The 23,978-nt window shown below is 33.9% G+C and overlaps 1 protein-coding gene across 3 annotated transcripts; it reads left to right on the plus strand.

The window, feature by feature from the left end:
• Positions 1 to 13,810: 13,810 nt before the first annotated feature.
• Positions 13,811 to 23,594, plus strand: LOC115971335 (alpha/beta hydrolase domain-containing protein 17B). 3 transcript variants are annotated; one of them, XM_031091197.1, is made up of 6 exons: positions 13,811 to 14,472; positions 15,494 to 15,530; positions 18,499 to 18,735; positions 18,950 to 18,997; positions 22,837 to 23,104; positions 23,192 to 23,594. In XM_031091197.1, the coding sequence occupies exons 1-6, from the start codon at positions 14,147 to 14,149 to the stop codon at positions 23,434 to 23,436; spliced, it is 1,161 nt and encodes a 386-aa protein (XP_030947057.1). In that variant the 5' UTR covers positions 13,811 to 14,146; the 3' UTR covers positions 23,437 to 23,594. The 3 variants fall into 3 exon arrangements, with proteins under 3 accessions (XP_030947057.1, XP_030947056.1, XP_030947058.1); XM_031091196.1 differs by having other exon boundaries at positions 13,815 to 14,472; positions 22,837 to 23,594; XM_031091198.1 differs by having other exon boundaries at positions 14,412 to 14,472; positions 15,494 to 15,525; positions 22,837 to 23,594.
• The last annotated feature ends 384 nt before the right edge of the window (positions 23,595 to 23,978 follow it).

Here is a 23,978-nt window from a genome sequence, read left to right on the forward strand (position 1 = left end):
GTGGAAAGATGGGATGACAGATAAAGTGAGAAAACCACTAAATTTAAAGCAATGAAAAAAGAAAGAGAAACTATAATAGCGCACATGAAAATGGATGTAAATACTATTTTAGTCTTTAAATTTTATCAAAATTTTGTTTTTTGTTTCTAAACTATTGAAAAATTTGTCTCTAAACTATTGAAAAAAAAAATTACAATTGGATAAAGTTTAAGGATCAAAATGGTATTTTACCATTTTAAATCATTTGAACTTGATGTCTTGATTTTGAGGGTATTGAAGGTTCCCAAAGTTAGTTTAGGTAAAATCATGTCTTAAAACCGAAAAAATAGATTCAAAAGTTTGATTATGTGTAGGGAAGATATTAAACACCTTACCACAGTAATCAAAAGATGGTATCTAATTTGGATTTTTTTTTTTTTTGGTAAAATTATTTAATTAATTACTATTTTTTATTTGCCCTCGGGCGCTCTCATTATACTGTGCATCTAGCGTGGTGCAGGTGGGATAAGATCACTGGTTTTGATCTGCTTGGATTTTATTTATTTATTTTTATAGTGTTTTGCAGAGGATTTTGATCTGCTTGGATTGGGTGAAAACAAAATCTATTCTTGCATTTTGAAAATATTTGTAATAGTGAGATATAAGAAAGTCTGTCAAAATATATATGAAATTTCATTGTAACTCATAGCATCCTCACTTTTAAAAAAGATATGGTCTGTCTTATGATAAGGGTTGGATTAGTCTATTTTGTAAGTACACAAGGATGTGTATGTATCCCTATATTCATTATTGCGGTTATTGTGTAACTGTTTCAAATTCTTCCCATGGAAAAAAATGATAGCATTTTGCTTTATTTTGGAGGTTTCCATCTTATAGAATTTCTTGATTTGATGTTCATGGGGGCACTTGTAGAGTTGTGTGTTTGTGAGCGCAATGCCAATGCATACCATACCACCAATGTTCATTATTTGCTGCACTAGCGTCACCTGCAGAATTCTATGTTGTGCACAGCCATGGATGCAAACGCAAGACATATATGTTTTTTTAAGGCCCGACTTGTATGATTTTAGCATTTGCCACCTCGAGAAGAAGCTTTCTCTCTTTCCTTCATGAAAGACGTTATTCTACCCTAAAAGTGAGCCCCTCCACTTACCAAGAGTTGATCTTATGGTGGAAAAAAGGGTTCTCACATTCCTTTCCTTTTTCGTCTCTCCTTATTTCTGTTTCAGAGCTAAAATAGGTGGGAATTAGACTTTTACCATGAGAATGTGGGCAATCAATTGATTTCCAGGAAATCAAACCTCTTAGTGGTGAACACTCGATTTTTTGTTTGTACAACAAAAGATTTAAGATCGGATGATCGATAGATGTATTTGATGAATGCTCCCTCTTTCCAAATATAGTATAGGCTACTATAGGGTATTCCCATTTACTAGACTTGTAACTTGATTCTTTATTACAGCACGTTTTAAATAGAAGTTACAAGGTTTACAGTTTATCATAATTGAACCTCTTGATATGTAGATACACTAGAATTTTAAAATACTTTTTTTTTTAGACTATATTACAGCCAATTTTTTACCAATTAAAGCAAGCACTATTGCATTTATGTGAAAAGTTTTCAATTTTTATGTGGAAAGTTATGATTATGAGATTGACAAGGATTTATTTATTTATTTTTAAATTCCCTTCTAATTTTAGTCTAATAATTTAAATAATTTTGTGAAAATTAATTTTAAACATTGTAGTTTAGGGGTTTTAACAAATTAAATCATATAATTTAAAAAGTAACAAATTAAACCATATAGATTCATAAGTAACAATTAAACCCTACACTTTCAAAAAATAACAAATTAAACACCAGCCCATTCAAGCAGTACAATATTATTTTTGGGGTTTAAGATGGACTTTGGGTTTAATTTGTTATTTTATTGCAACTTCATGTTTCAATCCATTACTTTTGTATCTACACTATCTAATTTGTTATACCCTAAATTATAGGGTTTATAACGTAAGTTTTTCTAAAATGTTTATATGTAACTTGGATTTGCAATTGCAAGAAGTTTTTTCAAGTTAACTTCAATATGATCCATCACTTAGATGATAGAAAAATGGGCCAAATCTAGGTCAATGTGCTAACTCATTCTACTAGGTACGACATCCTTATGAAGCGATACTTACTATGTTTTTTTTCTCTCTACATTTCGATTATGTCTCATTTACACCCCCCAAAAAAAAGAAGAAGAAAAAGAAGAAGCTAAACCTGCCAAATAGTGGGTGGCATTGGGCAGAAAATTGTAAAGAATGTTAAGATCATGACTTGAAATCATGATTTTAATCCTAACTTTGAAATTGATTGGATTGAGGAAAGTCTACTGGACTAGATTGTATTCTTGCGCATGATGTGCCTTCTTAATATTCAATAAAGTTTTTGATCTTTCAAAGGAAAAAAAAATTCCTAATTTGACAAATAGGATGAAGAAACTTATGATTTTATTTGAAAAAACTGAATTATTATTATAGAAATTGTGTATGTTTATTTAATTTAGTTTAGTTTAGTTTTTTCCTCCGGCCTGAACGAGCTAATTGCAGAAGCCGGTTTGTTTGCTTTTGCATATTAGAATAAGCGATTCTAGCTGAGGTTAGATCATAAAATCAGTCCGAAAGGCCCCTATTTTTTGTTTTGTTTTGTTTTGTTTTGTTTTTTTTTTTTTGTTTTTTTGGTTTATTTATTCCCAAAACGATCAGTTATTTTGCTGAGATGCACAGTACATACATACATAGATACATACATATTTTCTTCTGTACCAAAGAAAAAGCTAATATATATATATATATATCAGTTGGGCCTCACGTGTTTAAAGGTAGGACAAGAAACTAAGCCTGGGATCTAATAAGACTAGAAACTTTGAATCTCCAGATCAGGTGTCTTATTTGCCTTTGTCTCTTCTTTTTGGTGTTTGTTTCTTATGTAAAAGGGAAGATCACATGCACTTTCCCCATTGCATCTTTCAAATTTTTTAATACCATTTTTTAAAATATGTCTTTGTGTTCGTGTTGGCATAGATTACGAGACTCGTAAGCTAAGCAGGAGACAGTGTTCCATATTAAAATTAAAAAAAAAAAAAAAAAACATACATACAACTCTGGCCCCCATGTAGGGCTGATATGGTTCCTAGTCAAGGCATGGCTTGTTTATGTACTTAATATTATTTGATTATTACAAATTATTTTGTTAATGTTGCATGAACGAGGCTTTCGAATCATCTCACATTCTCATGCCATCTTCTTGATAGTACAGAATTACAGATACCAATATTTATGCACCATATCACGCCGAGGAGTGTGCCCTATGCCAATGCGGTCTACCAATGTTCACTCCCATTTTCTATTACGGCTATTTTCCTTTCATGTTGCCCAACCATTAACCGCTTATCCAAATTTTCTATTTCTATTAAACCAATAAAATATCTTAATGTAATTGCGTCTATTACAGGAGTATATGTTTCTTCATAATCAATATAGTGCTTGGGGGTCTAGAGGAGAAATGGTTCGAGTTGCGAAGTTAGCAGCATGTTATAGTTATCTCTCAAAAAAAAAAAAAAAAATCAAGTCTTTGCTAGAAACTTTGTGTTACAAGTCGTGCTTTGTATCTTATAATTTCAATTTAATTATACTTGAATCTCCACTTTCCACATTGGCTAATCATTTCTATGTCGACATTCATCGACGGTTTATGGTTCACGGGGACGGAACTACCTTAGGGTTGAGGGGGGCCATGTCCCCTTCCCCCCCCCCCCCCCCCCCCCCAAAACCTTTGAAAAAAAAATTCCCTAGTATATATATTAGTATCAAAGATATACTTTTGGCTCTAAAATTAATATAGTTGGCCCCCCTCTTCCAAACAATTTACAAGCTGACCCATGAAACAAAAATGAAAAAAATTATCAAATCATCCCTTGTCTACTTGTCCTAAGAATATCAAGAAAAACATTTAGCTAAACATTTGGACAATTTACAAATCTGTACAACAAGGAGAATCTATAAAACAATTCACATATTCAGATAATAATAAAAATTCTTTGGACACAGTCTAAGTTAAAAAAAAAAAAAAATCAATTATAAATCCTAGCAAAACAAATCACAAAAATCCAATAACCTCTACCCAATTTCTACCTCTCATTTGAGATCTTTTTGTACCTCTCAAGTAACTCCACCTCATAGTCACAGAGACAACTCCTATGCTGCTAATCACTCCATCCACATACCAATTAGTGTCACTAGCAACTTGGATCAGTTGGTGTCTTTAACTCAATCCATGAAATTTTTTTATTTTTTTAAAGATCTATTGCTCACTTGGATCAGTTGGTGTCTTTTAACAATTTACTTTAACAATGCATTATTAGATTTAATTTATTTTTGATTATAATATCTATTATTGATTTTAAAAAAATAATGCTAATAATACATCGTTGTCAATCTTTAGTATTAATATTCTAATTTTTTAAAATTCTTGAACATAGAACTTTGGCTCCCCCTAAGTTTGAATCCTGGTTCCGTCCTTGATGGTTCATATTTATCATCACTAGTTCTAATAATATCAAGGGCAACTTTATATGAAAATATGTTGTTGACAACAATTTTTTTTCTATCCTATATATCTCCTACATGTACATATTGTATTGAGATCTCATTATTTTTAGGTGCTTGATCTTTTTCAGTGGATAACTCTTTAGGAGATTCCTCTTCAAGAGGTTCATTTTTAGGAAATTTTTGTTTGTAATTTTTTGATAAATCAATTATTTCTGTGACACGTTTTGTGGGTATAGTCTCTTTTAAGGACCATAACTTGTGTTTCTTATACTTTTCTCTTTTGGGGAATTTTATCTTTTGCAATGATAGGTCTTTCATGCTTTAGGTGTTGCCTTGATTAATTTGTTGCTGTATTAACTAATTGTCCTACAAGGAATTCAATCTATGCTGGAGTATTAGCAATTGTAATGTGAGATTTCACTATTCTCTTACTTTCGGTGAACACATCTGATAATTGATTTGCAATTCCTAGCAAAATAATTAATCATTTGAACTTCCAGTTCACATTATGATGTACAAGGATTAAAATGAGATAACATCAAAATATTCCAAGTAATCTCATGTCGTGCTTCAGGCAACTACTTTTCTCCCCCTAAACCCTAAATCCTTCCTCAAAACGTGTCTTAAAAACATCACCAGTTAAAGGTTCAAGATATCTAATGATGGATGGGGAATCAAAACCCATATGAATTCCAAGTCTATGTTGATGACTCATCTAGGTACATATATAGCATAACCAAATGTGCACAAGTGAAAAATATTTGATTGTTAGCCAAGTACGAGTTGTAATGGTGAGAATTTATGATAAACAGTTGGCCTAATGTGAACTAATGATGCAACATGTAATATCATGTCCCCAAGTGGAAACAAGTAATTTTGATTTCATGAGCAAAGGTTGAGCAATAATTTGAAGTCTTTTGATAAGTAATTCAACTAAACCATTTTGAGTATGTGTGTAGGCAACAAGATATTCAATATCAATTCCAATTATCATGCAATAGTCATCAAAAGTTTGAGATGTAAATTCACTAATATTATCCAAACGAATTTTCCTAATTTTATAATCATGAAATTGTGCCCGCAACCTAATTATTTGACCAAGTGTTGATACCGTATTTTGTCCAGCCCCGATTAACGCGTCAAAATAGTGTTTTAAATCTATAAAAAAGAAAAAAAGAAAAAAAAGAAGAAGGTGAAAACCCTGATTTTAAAAGCCAAAAGTTGGGAACAAATTAAAGTAGTCCAATTTACCCTAATTGGATGACGAAGCAAAAATTCAAAGTCAATTTTGCCATTTCTGGCAAGAATTAGACCAAAAACCCTAACTAAGGATGGTCAAAATATTGACATTTTGATCTGAGTGTTTGATCAAGGTAAATTTTGGACCATTCTATAGATCATAATCTTCCCTTCAAAAAGACAGTTCACAGGCAAAAGTCAGAGTTAAAACATATGAGATATCAATAAAATACCAAAACTCTGATTAAATGTATCACTATTTTCAAGTAAAAAATAGCTATTCTTGGGCTGTATTCATGCAAAAACCTATACCAACTCAGCCACAATTGGAGCAATATGCTTGAACAATATTGAAATATGATGTCTCAATTACCTTCCATAAAAAGGGCTTGACGATATTTGCCATGGATTAGGAGAAATGAATTTTCTAGGAAAAGTGCTTCAGAATTTCCTACACTACGTCACCTCCCTTCTAGACGTGATATCTCGATTATCGTAACTCCAAATCAAGCAAGGTTCGGACTTATGGAAACTAGACATCCACCCCATACGGCTAGGTGGGGTGTGTTGTTGCAACACCCCACCTTGGTTTCCCATCTACTATAAATACCCCCCTCTTATTGGAAAAACATACTACAAACACCCTAAAATTTCTCTAGGCTAGGAAAAACTCTTTCCCTCTCTCTTTTCTTTTATTTTTTCTCTCTAGCCTTAGTTTTTATTTTATATTTTTTTTATATTTTTTTTACTTCACTTAGGAAATCTCTCTAAAATTTCAACCTCTCCGTCTTCCATTTCTCACCACCAAGAGCCTTAGGTAAGTGGGTAAGCTTGTAATGAAATGGGTTAGCTCTTTAATAGATATACCCATTTCTTTTCTCATTTTCTTGTAAACCTTACATCTCATATATATAAAATGTTTTGCTTTTACCTGTCTATTTACATTCTTGTTCTTTACTTTCTTACTTTTTATTTATTATGCTTGCCTATTTGCTTGTTGTTTTTAACATATTACTCTTTCTATTTACTTGTTCTTTACCTATTGCTTTGTCTGTTTGCTTGTTTTTCTTTACATTTTGCTCTATTTAGTTATTGTGTTGTCTATTTACTTGTTGCTCTATTTATTGTTCTATTTGTTTGGTTGTGTTCTTCTCTTTCTCTACACTTAAAAAAAATGTTTTCTACCCTTTTCTTTTTTGGTTGTCTTCTCACTTGAGAAAGCAAGCACAACATCCATGATAAATCTTTGCATTCCTAACTAGATGGTATGTGATAGCTTTGTCTGTGTGCGCGACCAACCTTAGTGGGAAAATAAAGTTTTATCATAGGTGGGTTTTTCCTAAATAGGTTCTAAACCTTGTTCCAATGCACAATATGGGTAGTTTGCCTAGAAAATGGTAGAAGGCTCTAAGTCTCCCATTTCTCAATATGGAAAAGAACCCATAAGGCTTGGATGTGGCAAGATTAAAACTTATTTAGGAGAAATTTCATAAAAAAATGATTTTCTAAAAAGCTTTACATTATTGTCTTGTATTTATAAATTTCTTTACATTCCAAGCACTTTATGTTACCACCACACAACCTTGGTGCGATGGTCACTTTACAAGTGTAAGTGCTTGTGGGGTGTGGGAGGCAAGGGCTAGGGTTCAAATCTCCAGAAGGGAGCTTTACACACATATACACTTAGATTAGGCTAAAATAGAATTTCTATCTTCTAAAAAAAAAAAAAAAAAAAAAAAACTTTATGTTAGTGTCTTGTATTTAAATTCCTTTACATTCCTTGTCTTATCTTTAAATTCTTTTATATACCAAGCACTTTATTTATTGTCTTGTCTTTAAATTCCATGCCCTTTATTTATGCACTCTATTTTCTACTTTCCTTTCTCATGAGTAATCTAGATTGCCATAAAATGAGAAAGCTTGAATAAACAAACCTCTAAAAATTGTCTTTTCAAAAGAAATGAAAATGGTTCCAATGGCCATCCTTTTTTCAAAGAAAAATGTTTTCAAAAGAGTTTTTTTCTAAAAACCCTAAAAAGCCTTACAAATGGCACTTTTTCAACCTCTTTCCAAAAACTCTTCTTTCTTTTCATTTCTTTCAAAAAAAAAAAAAAAAAAAAAAAAAAGAAGCTTTTTACAACATAAAAGTTTTGTCATCTTTTTATAAAATGAAATCCTTGACAACCCTTTTTGAATTCCTCTTAACTAGGTTTTTTGAACCTTATTCCTAAACAATATGGGTATGTTTCCTAGAGAATGGTAGAAGACTTTAAGGATTCCCATTCCTCCCATAGAAAAGAACCCTTGAGCTTGGATGTGATGAGATTTGAAATCTAATTAAGAGGAGTCCTCCAAAAAAAAAAAAATATAGAAAATAACTTTTATAGGATAAAAATAAACCTTTTTACTCTATGTTTTCCAAGAACGAATAAAAACCATGGATCTTTTGGTCTAAAGTCTTTGTTTCAAAAGAAAACCCATAGAAACCTTTCTTTTTTTAATCCTCCTCATGTTTTCAAAAAAATCCTTTCAAATAAGTTGTTTACTTCAATCTCTTTTTATGATTTCAAAACCTAAACTTTGTTTTCTAAAAAACCTCTTTGTCATCTTTTACACTAGGTTGCACGGACACGCCATTTTTGGCGTCGTGTCCGCGTCCGACACGTGTCGGACACCGGAACGGGGACGACGCGCCAGTTTCCGGTGTCCGGCGGTGTCCCTTTTTTTTTTTTTTTTTTCGCTTCTCCGACACGGCTCCGACGCGGCGCCGACACGGCGCGGACGCGGTTCCGACGCGTCTGACACGCCAGCAGTAAAAAAAAGAAAAAAAAAAAAAAGGAAAAAAGCACAGATTTTGACAGATGGACTTACCATTACCGTTGATCTGTGACAACCCTAAAACCATAAAACATTTTTAGAATCTGAAAATTGGAAGTTCAAACCACAAAACTCAAGTTCTTCACTTCTTCTCTGTTGCTGAAACCCACTTCGCTGCCGCTGCTGTCTGTTCTTCGCCGGAGTTAGCTCGTGCCGATCGGCGAGCTCTGACGTCGACGGCGTTCCATCCGTCCCTTCCGATCTCCATCTCTCTCGGCGCACCTCTTCTCTGTTCTCTCTGCTTTTTTTTTTTTTTTCATTCTTTCTTTCAAGTGTTAATTTTAGGTGGGTGGGTGTAATGTTTACTGTTAAGCACTTTTATAGGTGTAATGTTTACTGTTAAGCACTTTTATATATATAACGTGTTTTGTCTGATTTTTTTTTTTTTTTTTTTTTTTTTTTTTTACTGCTGCTGTGGTGCCGTGAGTCCGTGACCTCTGTCTTTTTTTTTTTTTTTTTTTTTTTTTTTTTTCTTTTTTTTTAGTTATAACTTATCATTTATAAATTTGTTTTTGTGCCCTGCTATAGTTTTATTTATTTATTGAAGTTAAATATTGTAGGTGAATTATTAATGTCGAGAGCAATTAGATTGTCTTATTGCTAGGACATTTTACTCTGCTGGCTTACCCTTTCATTTTGCTAAGAACCCGTATTGGATTGAGATGATCAAGTTTGCAGCTAATAATAATTTTTAGTTTGATGTTGAACTTGTTATCCTTTTATGGTTTGTACTTTAAACATTTTATGTGTATTATTGTACTACTTTGGGTGTTAGTTTACTTATTTGTAGTTCTACATAATTTGAATTCTAGATATAAATGTATTTTATGTCTAAAAATATTAAAAAATGTGTCTAAATATAAAATTTAATTAATTATTTAACCGCCGTGTCGCCGCCGTGTCGTGTCCTTATTTTTCAAAAATTGCCGTATCCCCGTGTCCGTGTCCGTGTCGTGTCCGTGTCCGTGTCCGTGTCCGTGCAACTTAGCTTTTACAAAATACTCAAAGTTTAATCCGTTCTTTAATTGGATAAAAACCATGGTTCTCAACAAAACCATGGAAGCCATTTTCTCAAAATAAAATGGTTTTTGAACCTTTCTTCAAATCCTTTCTATCAAAATGAAGAAAAACTATGGTTTTCTTTAAAATCATGGAATCCCTTTTCTTAAAAAAACCCAACCTTTTTTCTCACAAAAAAATGCTTTTATTTTCCAATTTTTTTTTTTTTTTTTTTTTTTTTTTTTTTTTTTTTTTTTTTTTTTTTTTTTTTTTTATCAACACTTTCTTCACCATTTTCTATCAAGGAAAACCTTTTCTCAAGAGAAAACCCTTTTTAAGTCTTCTACTAAAAAAATGTGTAAACTTTGGTTTTTCAAACAATCTTGGTCTCTTCCTAAAAGAAATTGCTCACATTTTAAGGTAAATTTTCAAAATTTTCATCCTTACATGTTTGTGCATTGTTTGTTTTGAGCTCTTTTCTAGTTGCATCTTTTAGAGGTATGTGCCTATGGTTCAATTTCATTGAACCAATAGGCACCAATCAAGCTAACACACTCTCACCTCCCCTTTGGCACTAATGTTTTGGTCCATTATGTTTGTGCATGAGAAATGAGAAAAATGAAGGATAAATTTGTTAAAAGGTGCTATATTTCTTACCCTCTTTTTTATTTTTACGTTGTAAATATTCACGTGCTAAATATGTAATAAATAATCACATGTTAAATTATATGTATTATCTTTGCAACGTAGTAATCTTCACATGCTATGTACATATATTCAACATGCTTTGTTCGTGAATAAGTCTTTGAAATAAATATTCACATGCTATGTTATAATAAATAAATACTCACATGTGTGTGTGTATATAAATTGTTTATACAAAACATTTTTCAAAAGCAAAATGCGAAGTATCTAATTTTTTCAGTATAAAGATGACGCTAGAATTAAAATTAAAATGGGGTATTACCTTTGGATAGGCGGTGCGGGGTGCCTAAAACCTTCCCTACGTGTAACCAATTAAACTTCCAAGTCCAAAATCTTTGATTCGAGACTTTTGGTTTACCTTAATTAATAAAAAAAACTCTTAAAATTGGTGGTAACTTCAAAAGAATTAGATGAATATGTGATCCTTTCACACCTAATACAAAACCAATGGTTACTGGAGACTCCTAAAATAAAAATATGAAAAAGAGACTCACACACACACATCTCACCCCTAGAAATACATGTACACAAAAATCACATCACCAAGGACCTAATGTACAATAAACCAAAAGAAAATAGGGAAAAGGCCCTAAACAAGCCTTTCTTCCTCATTTTTGGAGCGTCCACACCAAGAAGCCTAGCAAATGCAACATTCTTAGTTAAAATAGACACACATGTGACCATCTGGTTGATGCATTTATTAAAACTATAAAATACTTGAATGGACCACAGTGTGGGCGTATAGATCTGATAGATATCACCTTGAATTCTTTCCAATGACTCCTCATTTAGGCTAATTGGAGATCGTGTAATTAAAATTCAATCTGAGCCCGTGAGTAATCATTTTAAAGGGAAATCAAATAACTATGATATAAGCCCCATTTTATCCCAATCGGGTAGTTGGATTTTGGTCAAATTTAGATCAAGCTCGGGTTGATTGCGGTTAAACTTGATCTAACTTGTGAAATAGTTTGGAAATATTAATTTTGATATGAAACCGATGTAATTTGGGTAATTTAATGAAAATTGACTTTGTTTTACTGTCAGTTAGCTCGGTCAACAAAAGGCATTTTGGTTATTTTTCACAAAATTGTTTAATCTGTCACCCAATTGGAACAAATTAAATTATTTTAAACCAATCCCATTTTTTAATGTAAAAAATGATATTTTTGGTATTTTTAATTAAAAATTGGAGTTTTTGTAAGTAAAGTAAGGGCAAACAAAACATGGTATCGACAATTATTTTACTCTAAACCCAATTATTTTGATCTAAAAAGAAAGAAAGAATAGAGTATGAGATATTAGGGTGTATGATTAAAGTGATAATGTAAAATAGAATTTTAAAAAAAGAATATTTTAATAGAGTTGTAAGAGTACTCACATCAGTGTGTGTTAAACTAGCATAAGAAGTGGAATCTTCACATTTAAGCCCTAAAATCACTCACGTTAGTCAATGTAAAAGTGTGTAAGTTTACATTGTTGCTATAGTAATCGTATAAATATACATGACTATTGTAGCTTTGTATTTGATTATTTTAATCTTTTTTTTCTCACTGCTCTCTCATCAGATTCTCTCTCTCTCTTCCCCTGACTATTGTCTTTCTCTATCTCCTCTTATCCTAGTAACATGCTTTAGAATAAATCGACCTAAAATCAACGTCCACCCCTCCCCCTCACCATCACCACCACCACCACAATCCATTGCAACACTTGATAATCCAAACACAAAATTGACCCAAAATTAATGGAAAATCAAGCCAAAATCAACCCATCCCATCAGCAGAAACCCAAAATCAAAACCAACAAAAAACCAAACCTTGTACAAACTCATTGGAGGCATCGCTGCGGCCAATGAATATGGCATTGCCTCCATGTGTGAGTGTATGTGAATTTGGGATGAAAGAGAGAGCTAAGAGAGAGACAAAAGGAGAGAGTACTAAAAGAGGAGAAAGAGACGCATCTTAGTGAGTGTATAATTAAAAGTAATAATAAAAAAATAAAAAATTATTATTTAAATAAAATAGATTAAAAAAATATAATAGATAATCTTAAGTGAGTGTTTTTAAAAAGTAATTGTATAAAATTAAAAAAGAAAAAAGTCTTTATGCTAAAATAAACAAACGCAAGCTAATATGAATGCCTAATGGTCTAAGAAAATAGAATATGAGATGTAGTATATATTGTTAAGGGTAAGACTTTTTTTTTTTTTTTTGAGAATGTTAAGGGTAAAACTTAAGTATAGTAGTTATGTGTTATTTTTTAGGTTTTCATTTTAAGATTTAGTCATGTGGATTTTTTCTTATAAGATGAAAGTATATTTTTTAATTAAATAACCACATGATTGAATCTTAAGAAGAGAATGTAAAGAACAGTACCTAAGGTACTGCGTCTAAATTTTATCCTATTGTTAAAATGATAATGTAAAGTAGGTAAAGTAATTTTTATTGGTGTATAATGTATATTTTTTATTTATTTATTTTTATATTTTCGGATGTAAATAGTGCCACGTTGGTGTACCCATAAATAATTACATGTCAACTCTTGCGAAGTCAAGTACCATGACATATCTAATAGTAGTTGGCGGTAGTACCGTACTTTAGTTACTCCAAAAAAAAAAAGAAAAAAAAAAGGAAGAATGTAATAAAAACTATTTGCATAATTTGTTCAAGTATTAAAAACGAAAATAATAAAAAGTCCAAAAATCTGATTAATCACTTACTTACTGTAGAAGCCCATTATAGTGGCCAGGTTCAAATCCAATTATCTACCTTTTTCTCTTTTTTAATTTTGTTATTTGCATCACTTTCTCTTTTTTTACCTCTTTTTGATCAAGAATAGTAAATTACATGATTATGTCTAACCGACATGCTAATCAATCAAGCATGAAATTGATGACTTCTTAGAAACCAAGGCAGAAATCAATGACATTTAACAAAAACCATAGGGAGGAGTGGGCTACCTTTTTATCCACATTTTACTTTTGTTTAAATCCTTTTACATGCCTATCACAGCACATCCCTCTCACATGTAAAAGATTTCTTTATTTTTTATAGAGGAACCGCATGTAAAAGATTTTCATTCTAAAAATTTTTTTTTATAAGATTTCAATAGGAAAAACGCAAAAAAAAAAAACAGGTGTCAGCCAGTAATGGCGAGTTTATAATTATTATACACAAAAGAGAACATGCAAAAAACTCATACACAGTCCAAAAAAATATAAAAAAGTGATGTAGCAGAAGATATCAGATACACTATTGACCTGCTTGCCTGTGCAACTGACAAACAATGAAGTCATGCACATAAATTAAACTTAAAATTTTGAAGTGAGTTTAAGACTCTAGTCTGTACCGTCACTCTCTCTCTCTCTCTCTCCTCTAATAAAAGAAAACTTTTTTTTTTCCTAGACTCACACTGTACTAAACCAGTAACACCAGCTTCACAATCTCTCTCTCACTCTTGTCTCTGCAAGAAAATTACACATACAAAGACTATCCAGAAAACTTTCCACTATTATCCTCATCTCCGTGTCCATCAAATCATATCAGAAACTCATAAAAGTGATAAAACTAGTTCACACTCTCACATAAACCAAAGTTAACTAATAAATAAGCTAAACTCTCACTTCCACCACAAGCCGACAAAACCCAACTCTCTATCTCTCTTTCTACACATGCATTCAAGACTGGTCCTCCCTCAATGAGTTTGGGTTGTCCTTCAACTTCTTGGGGGGTGAATGGGTTGCATGGTGTCTCAGCTGGCTGCCAAGTTTGCCTTCTTTCCACCGTCGCCGCCAACTTACCAGATCAAGAAGAGAGACGATGGCAAGCTCACTGTGGTGTCTTCTTCCTCCCCTTCCATGCCTATTCCAAACGCTGATGACACTTCCTTAGACGTTTTGCTTATTGACACCAAGCGTGGCAATAAGATTGTTGCTTTTTATCTCAGGAACCCATATGCTCGCCTCACTTTGCTTTACTCTCATGGCAATGCTGCTGACCTTGGCCAACTCTATGACCTCTTTGTGCAGCTCAAGCTCAATCTCAGAGTTAATCTCATGGGGTCAGTCTCACTCAGTCACTCCCTTCTCCTCTTTTCATTTTTGCTTTTTAAATTTTTTTTTTTGAAAAAAGGGGATATTCTCATTTATTATATGGTAGGTTTTTTCACTTTTTTGGTGTAGCTGTGTATACAAATCTTACATATGTATTTTTTTGTTGTGGGTTTTTTAACCCTTGTTCTGAAAAGGGTAAATCTTTTGTGTCATGGCTTTGAAGCCTTTCTACCCTTTTGTATTTTCAATCACTGTCTTTTCAAAGGATGAAGTAATTTTTGGAACTGGTTTTGTTGGGTTTAGATCTGTTTATTAGTAAAGAAAACAGCTTTATTCAATGTTCTGACTAATGACTTCTCTTCTTAAGGTGTTAATGGGTAATGGGTTTTTCCCTTTTTACAATGAAATAAAGGTGAAAGTAAACAAGGTTGATTTAACAGTGTTTCCTTGTAGTTAGTTCTCTCATCAGTCTTTTTCTGCCTTTTCTGTTTGGCCCTCGTTTTTTACTTTCCCCTCCTCTAAAAAGTAAATTAATTTCTATTTTCTACTTTGATGGAGACATGGTTTAGTATTTAACTATTCACCTTCTTTTTCTCTATTTTTTTTTTTTTGGGATATTCTGTGCTTTTGGGGCTTTGTGAGATTTTATGGCCTGAAATGGCCAACTCGTAATCTATCGAACTTTCCAAGATCTTATTTTACTTTACTGTGACATATTATGCACGATTTTTCAGTAATTTAGATCTTGGGAAAATTCGAGTCATCTAATCTTTCTACTTTTCATGTGACTCTATTGCACTTAAGAGAAAATTTTGAAAGGTAAAAAATATTCCGTTCATTTTTTATGGACGAATTCATACTTTTGATTAATGTTTTAAAGGGATTTCTTAAAAAAAAAAAAAAAAAAAAACTTCCTCAATCGAATTTGTGATCTTGTTTTCTAGGTACAATGTGATAAATTTGAAGCATTAGATTCCATTTTTGGGTTTATGTTAATACCATGCCTTCCTTCTGAATTTTATGATGCAGATATGACTACTCAGGCTACGGAGCCTCTACTGGTAAGGTAGGCTATGACAGTCTGAGTTGTACCATACTTTGCAGTGTTATTATTGTGCTGCTCCGTGACTTTCTTACTTTTTAGCTGTAACTTAAATCGGTAATGATTTGCTGACTACAATTGGGATTTACCATTGGAATAACTCTCTCTCTTTAGATAATGAGAACTTTTTTGTTTTGTTTTTTGAGAAGATAGATAATGAAAACCTGATTCATACTGTAGCTGCAATTTTGGATTTGGGAATAATTAGGTAGAAATGCTGGTGCCACAACTTGTGGCTCAACTCGCCACATGGGCGAGTTGTGATTGGTGGAGGGGTGTCCCCACATGGACCCACCATCACCCCTCTACCAATCATAATTAGCCACATGGGCGAGTTGTGGTTGGTGGAGGGGTGTCCCCACATGGACCCACCATCACCCCTCCACCAATCATAATTAGCCACATGGGCGAGTTGTGGCACCAGCTTAATTCATAATTAGGAGAGTAACAAAGGACAATGTGAGACGTCAGTTGGAGGAATGGACAATAGATGGCAGTGTTGACATTTATCATGTATTAATGCAAAAGAAATGCATAAGCAGAAGGAGGTGTACATTCTAAATCAAGATATATGAAGCTAGTTTAGAAAAAGTTGGGGATTTAGACTGCATGAAGTTTATTAGCAATTTATAACCTAGTGAAAATTGTGATGAAAGTTGGTTCTGATGCGGAGCAAAACCAACATTATTTTAGAATTTATATTTTTAAATTTTTGTATTTATCTTAACTTGAAATTGGATAATTGTAGACTTTTATTTGGATAGGATTAGGTTTGAGATTAGATAGGGATTAGCATTTGAGTTCAATTAGGATTAGTTTTAGTATTTTAGTTTTCATTATTTTTCATTACTTGTATTTTAGAACGGGCGTTTGATTGATTAATAATATTCAGATTGGAGATTTTCCAATAGTTGGGTGCGATTCCTATCAACTTAGGTGCAAATGCCTAAGTTTAGGTGCAGATGCCTAAGTTCTGCCTGTTGCTGATTCCAAGCGACCAATAAGTGCCGATTCTTAGGGTTTATCTTTACTTTTCTTGTTACTCTTTATTTTGTCTGTTTTTCTTCCCATCAGATCACAGTACCAACACAAAAGCCAACCACCATATGGAAAACCCAGTTTTTTTTTAAAAAAAAAAAAAAAATTCCAGAAAATCTGCAACCCACAACACCAGATCAGACCCACTTGAATTTAGTGTCGTGGTCTAACTAGTTGTATCTAGTACCTGAAATTTTGGTCAGATTTCACTGGTCTTTCAAGGTTCCACATAAAACGAGACTCAACCAGTTCTAATACAAGATCCTACCTGTCATATTGAAAGCCCAAACCCAACCAGTGACTTCCCTTTAACCTTCTGCAATGCTCAGGTACAACTCAAGTGTGCAAGCTCAGGTTCTTATCACAATTTTTTTTGTTAGAAATTGATTATTTTAGTGCACAATGGTAGAAGTTCAACCACTTATTTTTTATGGTTATCAAGATGACAACCCCTGGATTTTCAAAAATTGGATATTTTTGATGGAACAATTCTTTGCGCAAGTGCATTTATCAAATGACAAATAAAAAATGTGGTATGCCAAAACAAGAGTTGCTGGTAGAGCATTGGAGTTTTGGAATCATCATGAGAACCTACACTTTTGAATACACTGGTCTCTAATTGCTTGGGAAAGAATGAAAGAAGACCTTTGCATTGTATGTTTCCCGCAGTATTATCACAAGATTAAGGAGTAAGTTGCACAATTTTGATCATTATGGTAATTTTCAAGATCAAAGGACAAGTATGAGGCAGTGCAACAATGCTCCGGTCACTCATGAAGTATCTGCCATATGCCAGAATTAGGAAATCTAATGAAAACTGTTGAAGACTTGGCTACTCAAATGAAGGTAAATCAAGTATCATCAGACCTTGATATTGACCAAGAAGTGCGTGTGTCAACCAAAGTTTCATTTTTCATGCAACCAGAAGAGTCTACTATAGAGCCTAAACAACAAGAAGCCTGAAGAATCATCCATGGTGCATGCAGATCTACAGTTTGATGAAGTCAAAAAGGTTGATGCTCCAATTGCACATATTGAGTTTGTGATTCACAAAGAGTTTCATGGGGTGGAATACAAGGTTTATCTATTTTCAATGATCCCAAAGAGGATTCCTCAACTACAGCAAGTGTTATGTGCCAGATTTTTCATCCTTCAATGATTTAAAACTTGAGGTTGAGTTTTCTCCAATCAAGGGAGTATGATGCAGGAGCAAAACCAAAATTATTTTAGAATTTATATTTTCAGATTTTTGTATTTATCTTATAGGAAATTGGATAATTGTAGACTTTTATTTGGATAGGGATTAGATTCGAGATTAGTATTTGAGTTCAGTTAGGAATAATTTTCATTAGTTTTCTTTTATCTCTTTATTTCCTGGCTCTAGTTCTATATAAGCTTTTAGTTTATTTGCATTTTAGAACAGAAGATTGATTGATTAATGATATTCAGATTGGAGATTTTCCAATAGTTGGTGCTGATTCTTGACACCTTAGGTGCTGATGCCTAAGTTTTTTGCTTGGTGCAGATTCCAAGCAACCCCTAAGTGCTGATTCTTTCATCTCAGAACATTAAAACAAAAATGTGGTTAAATCTAGCATACCTTCCGTATGGATTGGTCAGTTAATGGTTATATTATCTAGACGAAAAATATATGTATATTGATAGCCAGAATGTTTAATCATTTGAACAGGCTGGTGTTGTGGTTCATGTTAAGTATTAGTTGGTTACTATGGACATGATTGATCCCCTCATCTATATCTCATCACTCTAAACATGCTTATTAGTTGGTGTAAATTCATTGGATTTGCTTCAGATTTTATGGTTGGGAAATCTCAAAGTCTTGTGGACCGAACAGTTGAAGTACTTAATTATGTTTTGTCTTTATGAAATGCAGCCTAGTGAATCCAATACATATTCTGATATAGAAGCAGTATATCAGTGCCTTGAGACTGAGTACGGAGTTAGCCAGGAAGACTTAATCTTGTATGGGCAGTCAGTTGGTAGTGGACCAACACTGCACTTGGCATCTAAATTGCCAAGGCTCAGAGGTGTGGTTCTGCATAGTGCAATTCTTTCTGGTCTTCGTGTGCTCTGCCATGTCAAGTTCACATTTTGCTTTGATATTTATAAGGTGAGGTTCTGCCTTGTTTCTTATGAAAAAGATGATGTGAGTTAGCCTGATCATAAGAACAGGCCACCCAATGAAATGTCACTATACCAGTGTACTTCCAATCAATTCCATTGGTTGACTTGGTAGAAGGACAATTATGCTAGAATTGAGTATTTTACTGGTTTATGCTATTTCTGCTGCAATTTCAATGTAGTAACTATACTTTGTTATGCAGAACATCAACAAAATTAAGAAGGTGAAGTGTCCTGTGCTGGTTATACACGTAAGTGTTTCTTCCCAAGTGCTCTCTTTTCCTAGTAGGTTCTTCTGCCTTCTCATGCTTGTTTGTAACAAGGGACTCAAGAAGACAACCATGTGAATGCCATTATTTATTGGACAGATTGTTTTTGCATGATTCTTGGACTGAAAAAAAGTTTCACTCTCCTATTTCTTGAATTGGTTGATCTGATTGTTTTTGATTTAACTGGCACATGAGAACTTTCTTTTCCACAGATGGGATAATCCTAACTGTCTGATCAACATTTTTTCTTGGCATTACTGCAATATTAGGCTCCAAGCCAGAAGAACTTTTTAACATATCTGATCAAGTTTTCTACAGATATGGTTTTCTGTGCTTATGTTCAAGCGATAATCATGAAGTCTGATGTGCATGATTATCGTGAATTTGCACTATCATAGTCTATCCCAGATGTCATAAATTTATATGCAATATAATAGAGAATTAGACTGTATAATGACAACATTTAAAAGTTGCAATTTCAAGATTGCTTTGGATACAGAAACACTGACATACAAAAGAATACAGGGATTTTCATGGCATGTGGGTTGTATTTGTAATCTGATTAACTACCAAGCGAAAAGGTTGCTAGTCTTAGTCTTTCTAGTGTATGATGGCTTACAAAAACATTCTAGTGCGCGATGCTCCTTAAGGGAGAAGGCAGTCTGCAGTCAGAATCATATGTATATAAGTTACATTGAGTTAGAATGTAAGTTGTGTTTAAGTTAGAGAAACTCATAGTCATGAGATCGATTGGAGTTGGGCATTAGCATGAAGGGCATCTTGTGGAGAGAGTTGGGAGAGGTGGAACCGTGGAAAGGTTTATCTGTACCAAAAGATACTCCAGTGTTCTAGTCAAGTAACAACACCACCCAAGTATTTTCTCAAGATATTGGACGTAGTATTACTGCAAGTCTGAGCTGTACAAGTGTATTCCAGGGGGAAACCTTCAGTTGGGAAGAAGAAAAAGAAAAAAAAAAAGGGGGGCGGGGGGAGTAAACAACCTAGGACTCCTGAGCAATGAATAAATTCGCTTAACAATTACTACTATTGTAGTCCTCCACAGTTTTCATTGCTTGTTTTAACAGTTATAAGTGTGTGTGTGTGTGTGGTCAATGAATAGCATAATAGAGCAAAACTTTCAAACGTAGTAGGAAGACACAATAGCTGTGAACACTAAGCAAACAAAAAGGACTTCCTGTTCTTACACTAGATGCCTGTCATGAATACAATTATTAAACATCATTAGCCCTCTTCATAGCAACTCCTACAGAAATATCTTTCTTAAAAGCACTTAACTCTGTGCCACAGTTTTCCAATGTTCACCTTGGCTTTCTCTTCGTCCATTCTTAGTTGATGATCAACTTCTTTTTTTTTTTTTTGGATAACGGAAGTTTTATTATTAAAAACAAAACTAGGTACATGGGCTGTACTCGGGGAGAATCACAAAAAGCTCTCAAATTACAATGCTCAACCAAATCTAAAAGAGAAAAACAAGGAGAAGGATAAAAAGCAACATTCCAATCTAACAAGGTACGGAGGAAGAAGGCTTTAACATCAAGGATAGACTGTTCACAACCCTCAAAACTTCTAGCATTCCGCTCTCACCAAAGGCACCACACTATGCAATGTGGCATAGCCTTCCAAAAGGCTATATTTTTATGCCTTCCAAAAGATCCCTGCCAAGCTGTCAACAAATCGATATCCCTCTTTGGCATAACTCATTGGAGCCCAAATAAACTAAACACCGTTGTCCATAGCTCGTAAGCTATTGGACAAAGAAGGAGGAGGTGGTCCATGGTCCCCCCGCACCTCTTACACATGCAGCACCATTCCAATACAATAATAACACTCTTTCAAAGATTGTTAGTGTTCTACCATTTCAGTCAAAAAAGAAAAAAGAAAAAAAAAAGATTGTTAGTGGATAAAATCTTCCTAGAAGTTGCCCAAGGAAAGGAGGCCACCTTAGGCAGGACCTTCAAATGCCACACCAATTTCCACTGGAAAGACGTGCTATTAGAATCGGATAAGGAGTGATAGTAACTACGAACCTCAAAACGCCTGCTCTTGGCAGGTCTCCAACAGTATCTATCCTTACCCTCCCCCCTAATAGGCTTGGAATAGATAAGATCCAAAAAGAAACTAGAGGCTCCAACTCCCAATCTTGGACCTATCTAGAAAAACGAACATCCCAACGAGACACCCCATTGGAAAGCCTTAGAACATCATATATTGAGGATTCTTTATGGCGACTGATACTAAATGACTCTGGGAAAGCCACCTTAAGTGGGCAATCACCACACTGCACATCATGCTAGAACTTCACTCTAGAACCATTCCCCACATCAAATTGAAGAAATCAGGAAAACATCAACCATCCCCGTCTGATAAATTTCCAAAGGCTCACGCCATAGGGACCCTCACAGAATGAGAACACCAACCGCCCTATTTGTTCCCACACTTAGCCTCAATAACCCTCCTCCAAAGATGTTCCCTCTTGAGCTCTATATACAGTGTTGGCTCACTTCTTAATGGTATATGTTTCTAGGACTGAAGATTTGTAATTGTATCAATATTCTAAATTTCCATAGTGTATATAAATATTAACTTGAACTGATATAAAAAAAATGAGGAAAAGTTTCTGACTTCTTCAAATACTAGCCTTAGGTTCAAACAACACAACAAGTCCATAAGAAAATGGTTATATTCAACCCCTTAATCACACTCCTTTGATTGGATACACCTTCAAAAAGAAAAAAAGGGAAAACAGATTCCATAGAATATAGTAGTTCTGTATATACAACTTTTTAGAGTTAGCCATATGCATTACAGAAGTTCTCTTTTGCTATTTGGTGGCCATTTATAAATGAAATAACTCTTTTTTTTTTTTAAATTTCTATAAAAATTTATAATTGAGGTTTTTAGCCATTTTGTGAATACTTTCTACCTTAAATTATCTTGATTTATGTGGAAAAGGAGTAGATCTTTATACTTTCATCCTTATTGCTAGGCCATAATCTATTTGTCTAATTATAGATTCAAGCAAATTCTTAATAATTCAACCAAGAATGTCAAGCCAAGAAATGCAATCCAACAAGTTAAAGGGGCAGACAAGCACCAAGAGTTGCATGCAAAATCCCCAATGCAAAGGGAAAAACTATGGGACAAGACAAAATAATCAATTATAATATAATAGGGTTTAATGTCTCCTCAAATTTATGCAAAATACGCAACAATTGGTGACAATACTGGGAAACATTACTCTTGGTATTATAATGCAGTAACTGGCCAAAATTACTATTTCAACTAAGCTTTTATGCCTCAAAAGATTTTTGATACTACAGTGGAAATCAAGAAACCAAGCGCCACAAGTTCTCTGTGAGTTGTTCACTCAAATCATATCTAAAGGAAAAACCTCAAACTTTCTGTCCTCCTCTCCTTCCTATGTCATTAAAATAAATAAATAATTTTTTTTTCCTTCTTGGTTTCATCATCACTGCAAGCAAAACCCTTTAAATTTCTCTTTTCTTTGACCTGTCTATGGACAGGAAATGAATTTAGTTTCCTTCATTGGCCAGCCAAACATGGGTGGACAGCATTAGACATCCAACACTTACATGCACCAAATGAATTGTTGGTTTAAATCTCTTACCACCAGGCATTGAAGAGGAGCATTTAGAGAATGCTTTGAAGAGACTGCCTACTATATGATTTTGTCTTGTGAATTGAGCTAAGATTAACTAAAAAATGTGCTCTATATAATTTATCTTGTCCAAATTTCCTGTTGACTATAATTGTTGAAATGGGGTTGGCTAAATTTACAGGGAACGGAAGATGATGTTGTCAATTGGTTACATGGCAATGGGCTGTGGAAAATGGCAAGGGAACCATATGAACCTTTGTGGATTAAAGGAGGTGGGCACTGCAACTTGGAGCTATACCCTGATTACATCCGCCATCTTTGCAGATTTGTCCAAGAAATGGAGAAGTTAACCACAGAAACCCGCCTTAAAAAGATTCGGCAGAGCCTGCAACTACATACAAGGCACACAGTTTCTGCTAACAGGTGCTGTAGAGTTAAATGCTGGCGACCAAAGTGCTTATGTCCTGATTGTTCTTGCCGACCCAGCTGCACAAAATGTTCTTGCCAACCCAGCTGCAGAGTTAAATGCTGGCGACCAAAGTGCTTATGTCCTGATTGTTCTTGCCAACCCAGCTGCACAAAATGTTCTTGCCAGCCCAAATGCCTAGAATGTTGTTGGAGACCTAGCTGTCCAGAATGTTGGAGACCCAGCTGCAAAAAATGTTGCTGGCGACCGAAATGCCTAAGATGTTCGAAACCAACCTGCTGTATTAAATGTTTTTGCTGGCAATGTTGTGTGGGAACGCATAGTGGTGGGTTAGATAGAAAGGAGGATGGCTAATGGTGATTTTGTGCATGTATAGATTGGTGAACTTGCTAACACCCCTCTAATCTTGTGCAGTATTGTATGACGAGGAAATTGTCATTGATAATCAAAGAAATTGATATAATTGAATGTTTCTCTTGATAATGGTGAATTCTTGGAACATTGATTTTTTATGAGCTCTTTTACAAAATATATTATGTTTTCTATTGATAATTCATTTTGAAATTTCTAGGCAGGTCGTGCTAAGGCTTCTTGACTGTTTAAGTTATCAGATATCAACACTTGCCTGATACAACCATACGATAAATGTACAATCCCTATAATATTTGAAGCTGTTTGATAAATATGTAGCTCTTGCATGAAGAGCAGAGGGCAAGAAGAGATTGTTCTGATCTAGGAAGAGTTGTATGCATAACAGGTAGAGCTCTGAACCAAGTGGAGATTATAGAGACCAGCATAGCATTTCCTGGACTCAAGTTGATTGTCTGTAAAAGCTCAAGCTTGCTAATATTATAAAGACGGTGACTGAGTTTTAATCTACAATCTGCACTAATAGG

Source organism: Quercus lobata, chromosome 12 (assembly GCF_001633185.2).
Source record: "Quercus lobata isolate SW786 chromosome 12, ValleyOak3.0 Primary Assembly, whole genome shotgun sequence".
Taxonomy (NCBI): domain Eukaryota; kingdom Viridiplantae; phylum Streptophyta; class Magnoliopsida; order Fagales; family Fagaceae; genus Quercus; species Quercus lobata.